We start from the raw sequence: 16,752 nt of genomic DNA, 5'->3' as shown, positions 1-16,752 counted from the left end.
TTTAGTATAGTTAAAACATGTAGAAAAGAGCCAAAATGTAAAAAACACGATGAACTGAATTAACCGGTTAATTCAGTTCATTTTGTCGAAATGCGATTAACGGAAACAGTTAAACGTTGTATCGTGAATTTAAAATAGGGAAACGTCTCCTGTTAGCAGGAGCAGCCAAACCAAAAACAAAAATACCAAGCAAACAAAGGCGAAAAAGGGGTTGGGGGAGGCACTTGGTTATCGATACGGGTAGTGGCGTATTCTCGGTGATGACTACATGAAGATAAACACATTGTTATCATGGTAATATAAAGATATAATGAATACATCCTTAACCAAAAATGGAAACATTTCACATCCAAAAATCACTAAAGAAAAATGATAAATGCATATAACAATAAAAACAATGCAAAGGTAATCGAGACTTAAACTTAAATTTATAATATAGAGCCAATGATGGCAAACGGAATCCCATACTTATTCTAAATCGAAAAGTTTATAGTTATTTTCTGTTAATCTCGAATCGTTGTGCAAGAAACGCTTTCACTACTGATATACCTGGCTGGTAGATAACACTGTATTGTCACGAGGATTTCGAGTCACTGACGAGTACTAACTCTAGGATTAGGTTGTAACTTTACTCGAGATTGGACAATCACGCGTAAACCGAATGGACGTCTCTGATAAACATCTTCTGCCCAAATCCTATCCTTTAGCGGCCAGCTGACTGACTTCACGTTATCTTTTCATCTATCTTTTGAATAGGGAAGGATGCGGCGGGCAGGAGTGGTTCAGTTTCGATTGAGATTGCAGTTGTTCATTTGTGGTCAGACGCAAGTTAGTAAAAGTTGAAATAATCTCGTCTCATTTTCCCCCAACCTGTTGGAAAAAATGTCGAAAAACGACCTCATTGAAAAAAGAAAAGAAAAAGAATTGCTTGAATTGTGTGGGCGTGATTCGCGATTGGATCTAACGGGAAAAATAAAAAAATTAATTCAGCTCGGAGTTAACTTGAACGCAAAGGACAGAGACGGAAGGAATGCACTTCATCTTTTGTGTCGGTACTATTCAAACCCAAAATTAATCGACACAATCAAACTCGTAATCGGAAGCGGAATCGACGTGAATGCAAGAGACAACGATGGAATGAATGCCATTCATTATTTGTGTCGATACAATTCAAGCCAAAACTTAATTAACGGAATTGAAATCTTGAATCAATCCGGAATCGATTCAAAGGGAATAACCAACGATGGATCAAATGCGCTCCATTATTTATGTCGATACAATTCAAACCCAAATTTACTCGACGTAATTGGTATTTTTGGTGCATTGGGAGTGGATGCGTACGCTAAGGACAAAGATGGATGGAATGCGTTTTATTATTTGTATAATAAAGATAAAAAGGAAATGAAAATTTGGACCGATCGGGCTTCTCCAATAGGGAGCGGTGCCTTTGGTACGGTATTCAAAGGGAAGTTCGGAGGTCAAGAAGTGGCAGTCAAAAGAGTTGAATTGCTTAAAGTCGACAAAAGAGAAGAGGAAGCAATGCTAAAGCTAAATCATCCAAACGTCGTCAAGCTTTTTCACTGTGAAGAGGACATAAACTTTATGTGTGACAATTTTCTAATGGTTTTAAATAACAATATGATTTCAAAATTGATTTGTTTTTTCGTTCTCGCGTTAAAGGTACTACGCCTTGGAATTATGTGTCGCTTCATTAGATCAACTTTTCCTGAAGCCGGATGATCCCAGAAAATACAACGGACGTATTCCACCTCGTATCGAAGTTTTCCATCAATTAGCTGCAGGCCTTGAATACATCCACTCGATGAAATTAATTCATCGAGACATCAAACCGGGCAACATCCTCATTACGCGTCGTACTCGTCTTCCCGTATTCTATTGGAAAGAATTTGAAGAGATAACAATAATGAAATGGTTAAATTAATTAATTAATTAATGAAAATATCCTCATTATGCGAAAGCCTGGAAAAATTGAAGAGATAATAATCAAATGGTCTGATTTTGGACTGGCCAAATCCGTAAACGAAAAGGGACTTCACTCGTGGTCTGGAGTGAGAGGAACCAGAACTTGGTGGGCACCCGAAGTGCTGGAAAAACTCAACAACGAAGAAAACGCGGAAAACGAAGAGTTTTGGGGCACGGTCAAGAGCGAAGTGTTTGTCCTCGGCCTCGTCTTTGGTTATATTTTTTTGAAGGGAGAACATCTATACGGTTCAAGTGAAAAAGAAATTCATGATAACATAATTGGAGGACGTGCGGTGAATATGAAGAGTAATTCCAATTTAATTCCATATTATTTTACTCTTCTATTTATGAACACATGGTTGCTTAATTCTAGATATTGATGCCGAATTGCGCAAATATTATGCGGATGACTTACTAACGAAAATGTTGGAACACGATTCGGTAAAAAGAATAAGTTCGAAAGAAGTCGTCGAACAACTGAAATCCATCACGAAAAAGGTAATATTATTTTTTTGTAAGTGGGGAAGTAGCAACGTAAACAATCGTAAATCTCTCCAATTTAGCTGACTGAAAAAGCAAAAGAATTTCGACAACTTTGTGCGCGTGACTCTTTGTCTGATCTAAAAGGAAGAGCCAACGACTTCATTCGCATTGGAATCGATATGAATGCAAAGGACAATGATGGAAGGAATGCGCTCCATTATTTGTGTTTATCAGATTCAAGCCCAAATTTAATTGACGCCATTCAACTCTTAATCCAACCGGGAATTGATGTGAATGCAAAGGACAATGTTGGAAGGAATGCGCTCCATTATTTGTGTAAATCAAATTCAAGCCCAAATTTAATTGGCGCCATTCAACTCTTAACCCAACTCGGAATTGATGTGAAAACAAGGAAGAGATGGGGAAAGAATGTGCTCCATTATTTGTGTAAATGTAATTCAAGCCCAAATTTAATTGACGCTATTCAACTCTTAATCCAACTGGGAATTGATGTGAATGCAAAGAAAGATAATGGAATGAATGCGCTCCATTATTTGTGCGGATGGAATTCAAGCCCAAATTTAATTGACGCCATTCAACTCTTAATCCAACTGGGAATTAATGTGAATGCAAAAGGCGAAAAAGGGAAGAATGCGCTCCATTATTTGTGCGGATGGAATTCAAGCCCAAATTTAATTGACGCCATTCAACTCTTAATCCAACTGGGAATTGATGTGACTGCAAAGGACGATGATGGAAATACTACGCTCCATTATTTGTGCGGATGGAATTCAAGCCCAAATTTAATTGACGCCATTCAACTCTTAATCCCACTGGGAATTGATGTGACTGCAAAGGAAAGTTGGGACAAGAATGCGCTCCATTATTTGTGTGAATTCAATTCAAGCCCAAATTTAATTGATGCAATTCAACTCTTAACCCAACTCGGAATTGATGTGGATGCAACGGACGATGGTGGTCTGAATGCGCTCCATTATTTGTGTAAATGTAATTCAAGCCCAAATTTAATTGACGCCATTCAACTCTTAATCCAACTGGGAATTGATGATGAGGAAAAGGACGATGATGGAAAAACTGCGCTCCATTATTTGTGCGGATGGAATTCAAGCCCAAATTTAATTGACGCCATTCAACTCTTAACCTCACTGGGAATTGATGATGAGGCAAAAGACGAAAAAGGGAAGAATGCGCTCCATTATTTGTGTAAATCAAATTCAAGCCCAAATTTAATTGGCGCCATTCAACTCTTAACCAAACTCGGAATTGATGTGAATGCAACGGACATAAAGGAAAGGAATGCGCTCCATTATTTGTGTGGATGGAAGTCAAACCCAAATTTAATTGATGCAATCCAACTCTTAATCCAACTCGGAATTGATGTGAACGCAAAAGGCGAAAAAGGGCAGAATGCGCTCCATTATTTGTGTGGATCAAATTCAAGCCCAAATTTAATTGACGCCATTCAACTCTTAATCCAACTGGGAATTGATGTGAATGCAAAGAACGATAATGGACTGAATGCGCTCGATTATTTGTGTAAATCAAATTCAAGCCCAAAGTTAATTAACGCCATTCAACTCTTAATCAAACTAGGAATTGATGTAAAAGTAAAGGACAGATTTGGAAATAGTGCTCGAACTTGCTTATTCTATAACCATAAGATTAGCAACAGGGACGAAATCCTAAAACTGCTCGACGCAGTACTTGTTGTTGTTTGAATCACAACTCGTTTCTTGGCGATGCCATGCACTTCGACGACGAAGAATGAAAATGTAGCGCCTGCCGCATATTCTGATTTCTTTTGCCATTTACCCCTTGAAAACTCAAATTTCCCGCTTTCTTGGCTGTATTGCTCAGGCCGACGGACTTTCAAAAATAAAAATAATGACTACATCGCCATAGAGTCTTATTAATTTATGACTCCTTTAGCCATGTTGATTGCGACTCATTCGACAATTTATAAATTCTATGTGGGCAAAGGACTTAAAAATAAAAAAAAGTATCAAAGGATCAGTCAAGTGATTCAATATCGATTCAACAAGACTCGTCTCTCTTTGGATACGTATCTCATTTCATTTTAAGCTTCTAGCAAACTGTAATGGAGCTCATACAGGAAAACAATCAGAGCAGTAAAGAACCTGAATAAACAATGAAAATATAATAACTCGAATGTTGAATAAAAACCCCCAATTTTCTTCGTCATTTAAAAGGCAAATAAGAAGCCGCTTTTCCTAGAAGAGCTAACTACGAGGGTTTAACAATTCCACTAGTCAAATGAAAGAAATTTTCACGTGAAAACAGTACGACCGTCAAACTTGACAATCTCGCGGACAATCAAATTTTTTCTTGCCAGCTGCGTTGCAATTTAGCAAACCATTAAAAAAAGAAAAAAGAAAGTAAAAGCAAGTAAAAACAAAAAAACATTGACAAAGGCTGTATACACCGATACAGATTTAGCAAATTGAAAAAGTGTGTCGTTCACGTCAACAACAGAGCCATTTAATAATACAATTATTTTATTTATTATTATTTATTCTACTATCCTATCCATTTGTTTTCAACCAAATCATCTGCTTGTATACAGTTGATTTTACGGTTTTTTAAAACGAGCAGACATCTACCGAGCAAATGCCACTTTTTCTGGTGTGACTTTCTAAAGTTTGGGAACACAAAATACGAAAAATCAATCAAATGAAGTTGGCAAGAAAGAGTGATTGTTCTTCAAACGATACTGCGAAGCCATCTGTTTCCCCATTTCTAACCAAAACACAGGCCACTTGCATTGTTCGTCAGTTCGAACAATGCAATGTCAAACCTCACTCTATGGCGACATCGAAGCAGAAATGGCGCCAAAATTGCGAAAAGAGGCCAGAAAAAAAAGGACTGGAAGGCAAGGCCGGCCATTCACAGGCGAAAAAAAGGCAGAAACCGTGCATTCTTACACTGCATCATTTTCAAGGATTTCTCGCAAATCAATACAAGGAAAACAAAAAAAATAAACGGTTGCAATTTGAAAAAAAAAATACAGCCAACTAACTGGGAGAGGGAATGGGTAGAGATTTTAGGCCCTTCTGAGATGTCATTGTGCGATGACACATGCAAAACGAAAGAACAATAAATATCTAAAAACTAACCTGGAAAACGGGCAGACAACTTCCTCCGTTATGAAGTGCATTCAAATGCAGCACAGACATCGATGAACTATCTGCTTTACATTGGACAATTGGGACGTGGTTGCTGCATTCCCGCCGAGGGCGCCAATTGTCAATCAGCTGACCGACTTGCCATCGCCGTTTTTCTTTACACTTGATACATCATCTGATTTGAACATTAAATTGTTTGTCAGCCGATTGCGACTGAAAGCTTTTGTCTTCAACACTGAAACCCTTATAATACGGAAACAGAAATAGAGCCGAGTAGAAAGCGGCACATAGCACATCCTTTGTGGATATCAGTTAAAATGGCAATGATGAAACTCATCAGTTGGTCAGCGGAATTTGGCGCTTTTCTTACCCCAACCCCCAGCTCCTCGACAGCATTGCCAACACAAGCTATGAACCAAATAAAACAATTAATCGGAAAAAGATGACGATGGAAGTATGAAATGTTGAACTGAATTTCATATTGCGAATTGAATTTAAGAATTTCGAATGATTAAGAAATCAGATTCTGAAGCTGCTGAATTTTTAAGATATCAATAAACAGCGTTGCATTCGCCAAACCAATGTCACTTAACAGAGTTTTGTATTGAAGAGAATCGTCAACTAGGAAATATAAGGTAAAAATAAAAAGAATTCAAGAAAACATTATTTCATCATGCTCAGTTTCCAGCAAGAATTTCAATCCTAAAAACCAACAGCCTGCCATTAAAAAAGAATCTGAAGTGAGTTCTCTGCTCTGCACAAGCCTTTGATTCGAATCGTCATACCTGAAAGTTGACCCTTCAGCTGGAACAGATCAGCACCATAAAAGACTATTACCTGAAGTGCGGAAGCGAATTATTCGGCGGAACAGATGAGCACGATAAAGAAAAACATTACCTGAAGCGTGAAAACAAACAGTTCGGCGGCAGTATCATAGGCCAGGGGACTCCTAAGACGTAATTAACACCAGAGCAACAAGGAACAGTCGACAGAAAATCGCCACAGCAGATTCTGAATAGAAACAGGCGGAATTAATTTCTCAGAAAAAATAATAGCTACAGAGTGAAGGTAATTGACGTCACTATAGACAGCCAAACAACATTATCCTTCAGCCCAGGGTGGTAATAGAAATAAGTACTCGAACAACAGAACGAGAAGCAAGAGAGAAAATTTACCAAGACGACCCCAACAGCAACACTCGGCCACTACTCGAAAGCCAAAGCAAAACCCAAAATCAGGGTGAGGTGCGAAATGCACTACAAGGGCACCAAACACCACCCCAACTCTGCTAAAAAAACAAGCACAAAAACATTAATTCGACAATATGAAATATAATTGTAAATTGTTGCCCTCACTTACGGCACAACCCATAGGCGGAAATAACCACAGCTGCTTCCTACGTGGCAATGCAATATATCCCTTTCAAGAATATGGCACCTCACTAACTATTTAATAGGGAGAACGGTGTGGCGATCGGGAAAAAGGCAAAGTAATTTAACATAAATACCCGTGGGATGTATTCACGAAAGCTGCTCAATGCTAAATCACGTCAAACAGACCAATACGGCAGCAATGGTGCCATGAAATGTCGACGCATCAACGCTGAAAAACCCTGAAACGAAATTTTAAAGAGACTATTAATGAAAACCGACACACAAACCCAGCATAAAGAAGAGCTCAGTAAGGATCAAGTGACGAAGAGTATAGGTAGGACATTTTTATCGGTTTGAATTGCAATACGATATCAACAATGCTTTGATTTTGTTTTCGTTACCGTGTTACCAGTTACTATGAATTGGGCATGTGTTTGGCCACTTTAGATCAGCTGTTTTTGAAGTCAGATGGCGCCAGAAAATACAACAGACGTATGCCAAATCATTCACTACTGATAAATCAGGCCCGTAAATTATGTCACAAATGGACAAACATGTCTGTGTTGTCCATTAGGTGCCAGCACAAGTTTAATGAAGGTCATCAAACTCGATTGCTGTTAGACGCTTTTCTCTGTTATCAACCTAAGGCATTGGTCATTTGCGGAGGTTTAGAACGAAGCCATCACAACAACGTCATTCGAAAATTGTACATTGCGGAACTATTGAGCTATCCTGTTTTTGATGAGTACCGAAAGTATGGCGGATGGCTTAGGTCAAGTGTTTGAAGGAAAGTTCGGAGTTCGCGATGATGAAACAAAAGTAATTCGCGTACGTCGTGTCCACAAAAATAAGGAAGAAGCTTTGCTAAAGTTAAATCACCCAAACATCATCAAACTTCTCCAATGTGGAAGTGATGATGAGTATATGTAGGATATTTCTTATTATTTTAATCACAATATAATATCACCAATGATTTTATTGTGTTTTTTTATCGTGTTACCAGGTACTATGGATTGGACCCATGTTTGGCCACCTTAGATCAACTATTCTTGAAGTCGAATGATGCAAGAAAATACAAGGGACATATGCCACATCATATCGATGGTTTGCTTCAATTAGCTTCTGGTCTCGGATACCTCCATTCAAATAATTTAGTTCATGGAGACATCACACCAGAAAATGTCCTGATAGTGGTGGAATCTGCTAACCAAGATGAGGTTACCCTCAAATGGACAAATTTTGGGCTGATCAGAAGTATCAGTGAAGCAAAGCAAAACAGTCCCATCAGAAGAAATAGGGCATGGTTAGCACCCGAGTTGCTTCAATTGACAAGACATGAAGGAAATGTAGATGAAATTAGTTATCCAGTAAGCGTCATTAGCGACGTTTTCGCACTGGGACTTGTTTTCGGTAGTCTATTCTTGAACGGCGAACATCTCTACGGTTCCACCGAAAATGAAATTGCCGACAACATAGTTAAAGGAAATCCCATCAACATGCAAAGTAATCCCTGATATACTATAACGATATTGTTTTCTGATTAAAAGAGGTTCATTGCTTTACCTAGAAATGGATGGCAAATTACGCGGCTGTTACGGGAATGAGCTATTGGCACAAATGTTGAGAAACGACCCCAATGAAAGAATAACAGCAAAAGAAGTAGTCGTTCAATTACACTGGATCAAGAATAAGGTAAAAATGAATTTAAGTCGAACAATCACATTAAACACATGCCAATTATTTCAATTTAGCTAACTGGAAAAGAAAAAGAATTGCTTGAATTGTGTGGGCGTCATTCGCGATTGGATTTAACGGGAAAAATAAAAGAATTAATTCAGTTCGGCATAAACCTGAACGCAAAGGACAAAGAAGGAAGGAATGCGCTTCACCTTTTGTGTCGGTACTATTTAAACCCTAAATTAACCAACGCAATTCAACTGGTAATCGAAAGCGGGATAGACTTGAATGCAAAGGACAATAATGGAATGAATGCCATTCATTATTTGTGTCGATACAATTCAAGCCAATACTTATTCGTCGCTATTCAAATTTTGATTCAATCCGGAATCGACGTGAAGGCAAAAACTAACGATGGATCAAATGCGCTCCATTATTTGTGTCGAGACAATTCTAGCCTAAATTTATCCAAAGCAGCTAGGATTTTGGCTGCATTAGGAGTGGATACGCTGGCAAAGGACAAACATGGATGGACTGTGTTGGATTATTGGTGTAATAACGAGAAGAAGGAATTGAAAATTTGGATCGATCGCGCTGTTCCTCTAATAGGGGAAGGTTACTTTGTCGCGGTATTTAAAGGGAAATTCGAAGGTCGCCAAGTGGCAGTAAAAAGAGTTGAAATACGTCATTTCAAGAAAATAGAAGAAGAAGCTTTGCTAAAGTTAGATCATTGTGATGAGGACATATACCGAAGAACGCCACCAATTAGTTAGCTTAGCTAATTAATAGATTCCAGCCTTGGATGATTCCACGGCGAACTAGTATCAAACAGTTCTTCATCCTCACGGAGCCTTCCCACGCCAAACCAGTATCAGTCAGCTCTTCACCTCTACGATCAGTTCGTCTTCACGTGATCATTGACGTCAAGAGTGACCTCATATTAACTGATAAAAGCTGTGACAAGAAGGGGGCTCGGGGTCTGAGTTTAGTGCGTTATAGTACAGTGTGTGTCTGTGTCCAGAGCGTTGAAGTGTAGTAGAGTTTTAGAGAGTCTTACATTACACCTGTGATTAGTCTTGTTAGTCTTGTGAAAATACACTTAGTAATTAGTAAGCCGAGTTGAAAGTCATTTACAAGTTAAACATTACATTTGGTGAACGTGTCCAGTTTTGAACTTTGTTCAAATCCGACGACCCCGGACTCCTGCCCAGCAGCAGACCAGCAGGTCTACCCACTTAAACATCGCAGACGACCGGAAATCGTCTAGAACTCCCCGCTACAAGGGTAAGTCACCTAAATGTCATCTGACAACTTAGCAATAGATATATACAAGCCGTCAGCCCCAGTAGAAGAAACTGTAGAAGTAAAAGATCGTCCTACAAGACGAAGCGTAGTAGATACTAAGCGTACAACCCAAAAAGTATATCCCAGTTTAGAAAACGAGCAGAAGAGTGAAATAGCAGAAGTTCGTATTGTACCTTTTCAAAAAAGAACTAGAAGCGCTGAAAGTAGCCCAAGGGACAGCGACGAGGAGAAACAATTAACGAAATATCATTCTACAGAGAATCTACCCAGTAAAAAGAGAAATAAGCTAGTAGAGGAGAGGGATATTCTAAAAACTGCACTAATAGAGATTCATCAAACAATTAATCAGTATAAATTAGAACTAGAAGCAGCTAAAGATAAAGCAACAACCAAACAGCTAAAAACACGCCTAAAAGATAAAGACTTAGAGTATAAATTAATTTCGGAAAAACTAATCGCGGCTGAAACAAAAATACAAGAGCTTGAAAATCAAGGTTTAGCCTTACTACAGACAGCTACTATCCAGCAACAAACCATCGAATATCAAGCAACCAGCTTAACCCAACAGTTAGAGCAAACGCAAGGAGAAAAAACCAACCTAATAACCAACCTAGTAAAAAAGACCCAGGACGTTCAAATCTTAGAATCAACCATAAGAAAAGTAGAAACCGAACACACATCAGTTAAAACCAAGTTAATTAAGGACAAGAAAAAGCTTCAACAGGAATTAGAGAAATTGAAAGAAAGGGAAAGCCAACTAATTGGAGAAGGAACAACCTTATTGAATAAATACAGTAACATCCAAATAGAATTCGAGAAACTACAATTAAGTTACAAAGCTCTTGAAACAAAAAGCATTGATCAGGAAAAAGAAATTAACGCCTTACAGGTAGAACATAAGAAATTAATAGTACATATAACAGATAAGAATCAGGAAATTTCGCATCTAAACGATACAATAAAAACCAAACAGGCAGAGTTGGAATTTCTAAGACAGGAACAAATTGACCAGACAAGCAAATTTGTTAACCTACAAACAGAAAACAATCAACTTAAGCACAATTTGAACATTAGCCAGATTAACGAAACAACCTTACACGATAAGCAAACTAAGCAAACAATAGAAATATCAACGTTACAAACGGCTAATCAGTCGTTAGAAGAAAAGTTTAGAAGGCTACAACAAACAATCGCGAGTGCCGCAAGCACAAACGAGTTGGAGATAGCACAACACACCCTGGCCATACAGAATAGGAAAATCGTGTCATTGGAAAACGAATTAACGGAACTAGGACAAGCACTCCAGTTAGCGAAACAGGCAGCGGAGCGAGCAGCTAAACTAGATACCGAAAACAATTATCTTAAAGGAAGCATAGAGCAACTAAATAAAAACAACCTGACACTCTTAGAACAACTAACACAACCGGCTATCGAAACCGATACAACTAACGAAACACCAAGAATGACAGCAAACGATGATATACGAGCATTAGCAGTAGCCATTACACGTAGAGACGAAACACAGAACATTCCTATTTATAGTGGCAATGTGAACGACCAACCGATAGGAGTATGGTTAAGAGATGCGGAGGCAATAGCAACGATTCACGAATGGCCGAGGGAATCCACCAAAAAGATTTTAGCCACAAGGTTAAAGGGGACAGCATTGCAATGGCATATCGATAGACTACGGGTAGCACCGAGAGAATCGTATAGCGATTGGCGGAATGCATTAAAGGAACATTTCAAACATCCCGCGGATAAAGCCAAACAGAAATCGAAACTACTGTCAGTAAAACAATCACCTAACCAACCCGTTAGACATTTTATTGATAAAATAACACAGGCATATAGTGCGATCTACAAGGAAGGCGATGAGGAACAAGCAGAAAGCGCTGAACTAACAGCTCTTAAAGATGATACACTAATCAAAATGTTACTAGATGGATTGCTGCCAACCATCAAGACAATTCTATTCCATAATAAATACCCTAGCACCCCAAACTGGCAAAATTTCAAACAAGCAGCGTTAGAGTCAGAAGAAATCGCCTACAACACACAGGCACTAGAACTAAAACCGATATTCAAATTTGAAGCACCGAAACCGACTAGAGATATAGAAGCTGAATTAACTCAAACAAAACTGGAATTAGAAGAGTTAAAAAACAACCTAACGAAATTAAATCTGTCAGGTACAGCGTCGAAATCGGGACAAGATTGGTCCGTAAACAATATTGACACCTATAAGCAAGGTAGGGATTCGTCAAGATATAATAACGTTAAATGGGAAGATCGACAGCGATCTAGGGATAATTCGTATAGTAGAGACCGTAGAGATCACTCTTACAACCGTAACAGATCGTACGACAGGAACCGGTCCGAGTCGCGTGAACGGTCATACGGTAAAGAACGATACCAGGACAAGAGGTATCAGAATAGGGAGAGACTCGATTCTCGGACAAGGCGTTACGACGAGCGTCCAAGATCCAAGAGCCCTCACCCATCGGCAGAGCTAGCGAGAAAACAAGGATTAAGTGGTAATAACAGAGAAAACACTACTACTTGTCATAGATGTCTCAACATAGGACATATAGCGAAAAATTGTCGGACAAAAAATCCGAGAAGGTTCCAATCAAAAACGGAATAGGAAAGATTAAACAAACATGTAGATTAATTAGGATACCCGTGGAATTTAGTAATCAGAAAGCACAAGCTTTAATCGACACAGGTGCAGCAGCTAGTATTATTTCATCTGAGAGATTTGCCTTATTACCTCATAAAGCGATCGTAACTGAATTAGAAACTAAACCTAGTCAGTTGTTTGAATCAGCGTCAGGAAACATCATGCACCCATTGGGATGTTTCAAATTAAGTCTTAAATTAACACCAAATTGCAGACTAGAGCATGACTTCTTCGTGTTGCCTGAAACACAAGAAGGATGTATTTTAGGACTAGATTTCTTCAAAAAGTACAAAACAAAATTAGATATAGCTAATAAAACACTAACATTATCTGTAAACGGAGTAGAATCTGTAATTAGCCTTAAGAAAATTAACATACCTATATATAGCATTAAGGAAAGCCAAACAGTAACCTTTGAACTGTCACACCTGAAAGGGAAAGACAGACTAGAAATGGAGCAAGTATTACATAACCACAAATCAGTTTTCGCATCCCAGTTGATAGAACTAGGACGAACAAATGTACTCAAGCATAAGATAGTAACTACGGGAAACCCAAAAATGAGAGGAACCTATAGAATGCCAGCAGCTATTAAACCGATAGCTAAGCAGCAAATCGAAGAAATGTTGAAATACAACATCATCCGAGAAAGCCATAGCGCTTTTAGGGCATCAATAGTGATGGTAAAGAAGAAATCAGGAGAACTACGATTTTGCGTAGACTATAGGGACTTAAACGCAGTGACAGTCAAGGATCGGTATCCTCTACCACGAATAGACGATACATTGAACTTGCTACACGGAGCGAAATTTTTCTCAACACTCGATTTGTTCAGTGGGTACTGGCAAATCGAGATAGCTGAGGAAGATATTCATAAAACCGCATTTACAGCAGAAATGGGACACTTTGAGTATATAAGGATGCCGTTTGGTCTATGCAACGCGCCGAGCACGTTCCAGAGGACAATGGAAATTGTTCTTCGAACGTTAATTGGCAAGTGCGTAATGGTATATATTGATGACATCATTGTATACAGCACCAGCATGGCCAAACACGTACAGCATCTGACCTCGACGTTTCGCCTTTTACAAGCAAATGGACTTAAAGTCAAAATTCAAAAGTGCACATTTGCAGCTAACGCGGTAGAATATCTTGGGCACATAGTGTCACAAAAAGGAGTCATGGTAGACCCAAACAAGATAAAAGTGGTAAAAAAGTATCCGGCACCAAAAAACCCGGACCAAGTCAGAGCATTCCTAGGACTCGCAAATTACTATAGACGGTTCATAGATCAGTTCGCCAACAAAGTCCATGTACTAACACGGCTCACGAGGAGCACAGTACCATGGCAATGGGGGCAGGAGGAAACAAGCGCTTTTGAAGGCATCAAGGAATGTTTATGTTCCGCCCCTACCCTCGCATATCCTGATTTCGCGCGCCCTTTCATCTTACACACGGATGCGTGCGGGTATGGAGTAGGCGGAATCCTCTCTCAGATGCCCCATCCAAATGCCAACCCAGGGCCCAGTGAGGAATCAATAAATGATTCAAGAGTAATAGAAGAGTCGACAGACGAATGGAATAAGTCTCTAGAACACCCTATTGCATACACCTCTAAGCATCTAACTGATGTTCAACTAAAATGGTGTACCACAGAGAAGGAAGCGTATGCGATTATTCACTCAGTAAAAGCATTTTTCCATTACCTATACGGCACTAACTTTGTAATAGTGACCGACCATAGGCCTCTGCAATACATCCAAAAAGTCAGGGAGCCAACAGGAAGATTGGCCAGATGGTTCTTATTCTTGCAACAATTTGAGATGGAAATTCAGTATAGGCCTGGTAAACTGCACCAAAATGCTGACGCATTGAGCAGAATACCGGTTAATATTGTAGTATCACAGCAAGTCGTAGCTGACGACTGGCTAATTGCTCAGCAAGAAGATACCTTTTGCAAAGAAGTAGTAAAAAACTTAGAGAAGGCAAACAAGGATGCAGAAGACGAATTTCGATATTTACCTAGCGGACTTTTAACCACAGCTAGGGGAAAAATCGTAGTACCGGCGACGCTACGAAAAGAGGTTATGGAGCAATATCACGACCACAAATTGGCTGGTCACCTAGGAATAACAAAAACGACCGCAAACATTAGTAATAAATACTTTTGGCCAAAGATGGCTAACGATATAAAAACTCACGTACTTAACTGCTTAACCTGTGCGAAAAGAAAAATTTCTGGATCTTGTAAAGCTGCACTCCAACCAATCCCTGTTACAGACTACGTCTGGCAACGATTGGCCATGGATATTGTAGGCCCAGTTCCAGAAAGTGAGAAAGGAAATAAATATATCTTAGTAATCATGGAGTACACAACGAGATATATTATAGCACTTGCGCTTAAGGAAGTTTCCGCCCAGACTATCATTCGCAAGTTTATTAAGCACATTGTAAACAACGAAGGGTTACCCTCGCAGATCCTAACGGATCGAGGTTCGAACTTCCAATCGCAAGCAATGGCTGAATTGTGTAAGCAGCTAGGTGTGAAACAGTTAAGAACTACAGCATACCACCCGCAAACAGATGGTGCTGTTGAGAGATTTAATAGGACATTAGGGGACATGTTAACAGCCCATGTCGCTCATAACCCTGCCTTGTGGGATGAGCACCTCGACTATGTAGTCGCGGCTTACAACCGGACGCCTCACTCGAGCACCGGTGAAACCCCTTTTTACCTATTAAAAGGCAGAGATGCATTAGAACCATCGGACTTAAGACCCCCGATGAGAAATAGGCTTCTAGAGGATCAAAACAACATTTATACGCAACAATGGCACGAAGCTTTAGAATTAGCCGAAAGTAAGCTAATCGTAGCACAGTCAAGACAAAAGGTGAATTACGATCGTTCATCGAAGGAATGCTCGTTTGAGCCAGGAGACTTAGTGCTATTGAAAGAAATGAAGCCACAAACAGGTAAATTTTATATGCGTTGGGATGGACCTTTCACTATCGTAGATAAGTTGTCTGATTTGAATTACCTAATCAGGAGAACAACAGAAAACCATACTATGGTTGTGCATGTGAATCGCCTCAAGAAATGGAAAAGCAAGGAAGACGCGGAAAACGTAACTAAAGAAAGGGAAGAAGGTAACAGCGTAGAACGTAACCCTAGGAGGGAATCAGAAAACGAAGAAAGAGAAACACAGAGTGAGATAGAAATTGAAAGTAGGGAAAGGGAATTGAGTATCCAATGTCAAGGAGAGACAGCAGCAACCGCTGTAAGACAAGCAACAGAAGGGGAAGATAGCAATCGGCAAGAAACAGCACAGTTACCGACCGAAAGCGGTAAAGCACAAATTAAGCAACCTAGAGTGAGACGGAAAAGGCAGGATGATATCGGAATACCTGTTAGAAGATCGCTAAGACAAGCAATCAAACAGCCACAAAGACTCATTACGGAAATGTAATTACAGATGAGGAACGTTATTGCAACTATCGTCTTCATTATAGCTGTAGGAATAACCCACTCAATAACCATCGACACCTGCAACTGCTCACAACCAGTAATTAAAGGTATTTTAGATTTAGACGATCCCGACTACTGTTCACACCCTGAACCAGTAGAAATTCCAACTAAAATCAATTACCGATTCCTAACCAAAAACAAAGAACCCATAACATGGGAAGGGTACGCATGCACCCAGTGGTTGTCAACCAAAGAAATATCCACTAATTTCCTTTTAAGTCATGACACTATTTTTAAGAAGCAAATTTTAAAAGTTAGTGCTAATGAATGCTGGAACACGGCACAGTATCCAAATACATGCGTGAATAGCCCGATGGTAAAGGACGGAAAAACATTTAAATACCTCCAGGAGCCTGAGGGAGAAGGTCACTGGATGACAACACAGGTCTACACAACTAAGAATTGTGTAACTCAAATAGTTCAGTTATCAAAGGATTGTCACGATTGCCCAGTAAAGTCACCGTTTGGTATAATAGCGAATTCTAGTAAGGCAGAATTTTCGAATCATAATGAACTAACGATCGTTTGGAAAGCACCAGATGCAAAAGAACCCACCTG

At 39.4% G+C, this 16,752-nt stretch overlaps 1 protein-coding gene and 1 long non-coding RNA gene across 2 annotated transcripts; one reads left to right on the top strand and one right to left on the bottom strand.

Annotated features, from left to right (window-relative positions):
* The first annotated feature begins 916 nt into the window (after positions 1 to 916).
* On the top strand, positions 917 to 9,743 carry LOC130694035 (death-associated protein kinase 1-like). The gene is made up of 7 exons (XM_057517174.2): positions 917 to 1,604; positions 1,681 to 1,888; positions 1,998 to 2,289; positions 2,357 to 2,481; positions 2,547 to 3,223; positions 3,779 to 4,116; positions 8,876 to 9,743. The coding sequence occupies exons 1-7, from the start codon at positions 1,138 to 1,140 to the stop codon at positions 9,451 to 9,453; spliced, it is 2,685 nt and encodes an 894-aa protein (XP_057373157.2). The 5' UTR covers positions 917 to 1,137; the 3' UTR covers positions 9,454 to 9,743.
* On the bottom strand, positions 6,217 to 7,399 carry LOC130694159 (uncharacterized). The gene is made up of 5 exons (XR_009001936.2): positions 6,990 to 7,399; positions 6,806 to 6,915; positions 6,528 to 6,641; positions 6,416 to 6,467; positions 6,217 to 6,347 (listed from the first exon to the last, which is right to left on the bottom strand). It is a non-coding gene; the product is annotated as an uncharacterized LOC130694159 (long non-coding RNA).
* Positions 9,744 to 16,752: the final 7,009 nt, after the last annotated feature.

The sequence above is a fragment of the Daphnia carinata genome, chromosome 6, assembly GCF_022539665.2.
Source record: "Daphnia carinata strain CSIRO-1 chromosome 6, CSIRO_AGI_Dcar_HiC_V3, whole genome shotgun sequence".
NCBI classification, from domain to species: domain Eukaryota; kingdom Metazoa; phylum Arthropoda; class Branchiopoda; order Diplostraca; family Daphniidae; genus Daphnia; species Daphnia carinata.
The sequence above is the reverse complement of the archived record's forward strand: the minus strand, read 5'-3'. Positions and strand labels throughout refer to the sequence as shown.

What these genes read in the sequence shown, in the direction of transcription:
- LOC130694035 (XM_057517174.2), top strand. Translation starts at nt 1,138, where the DNA reads ATGAATGCCATTCATTATTTGTGTCGATACAATTCAAGCCAAAACTTA. An exon ending in ACGTGCGGTGAATATGAAGA is followed by an intron (nt 2,290 to 2,356) that starts GTAATTCCAATT and finishes GCTTAATTCTAG; the next exon opens with ATATTGATGCCGAATTGCGC. An exon ending in ACTGCAAAGGACGATGATGG is followed by an intron (nt 3,224 to 3,778) that starts AAATACTACGCT and finishes GGACATAAAGGA; the next exon opens with AAGGAATGCGCTCCATTATT.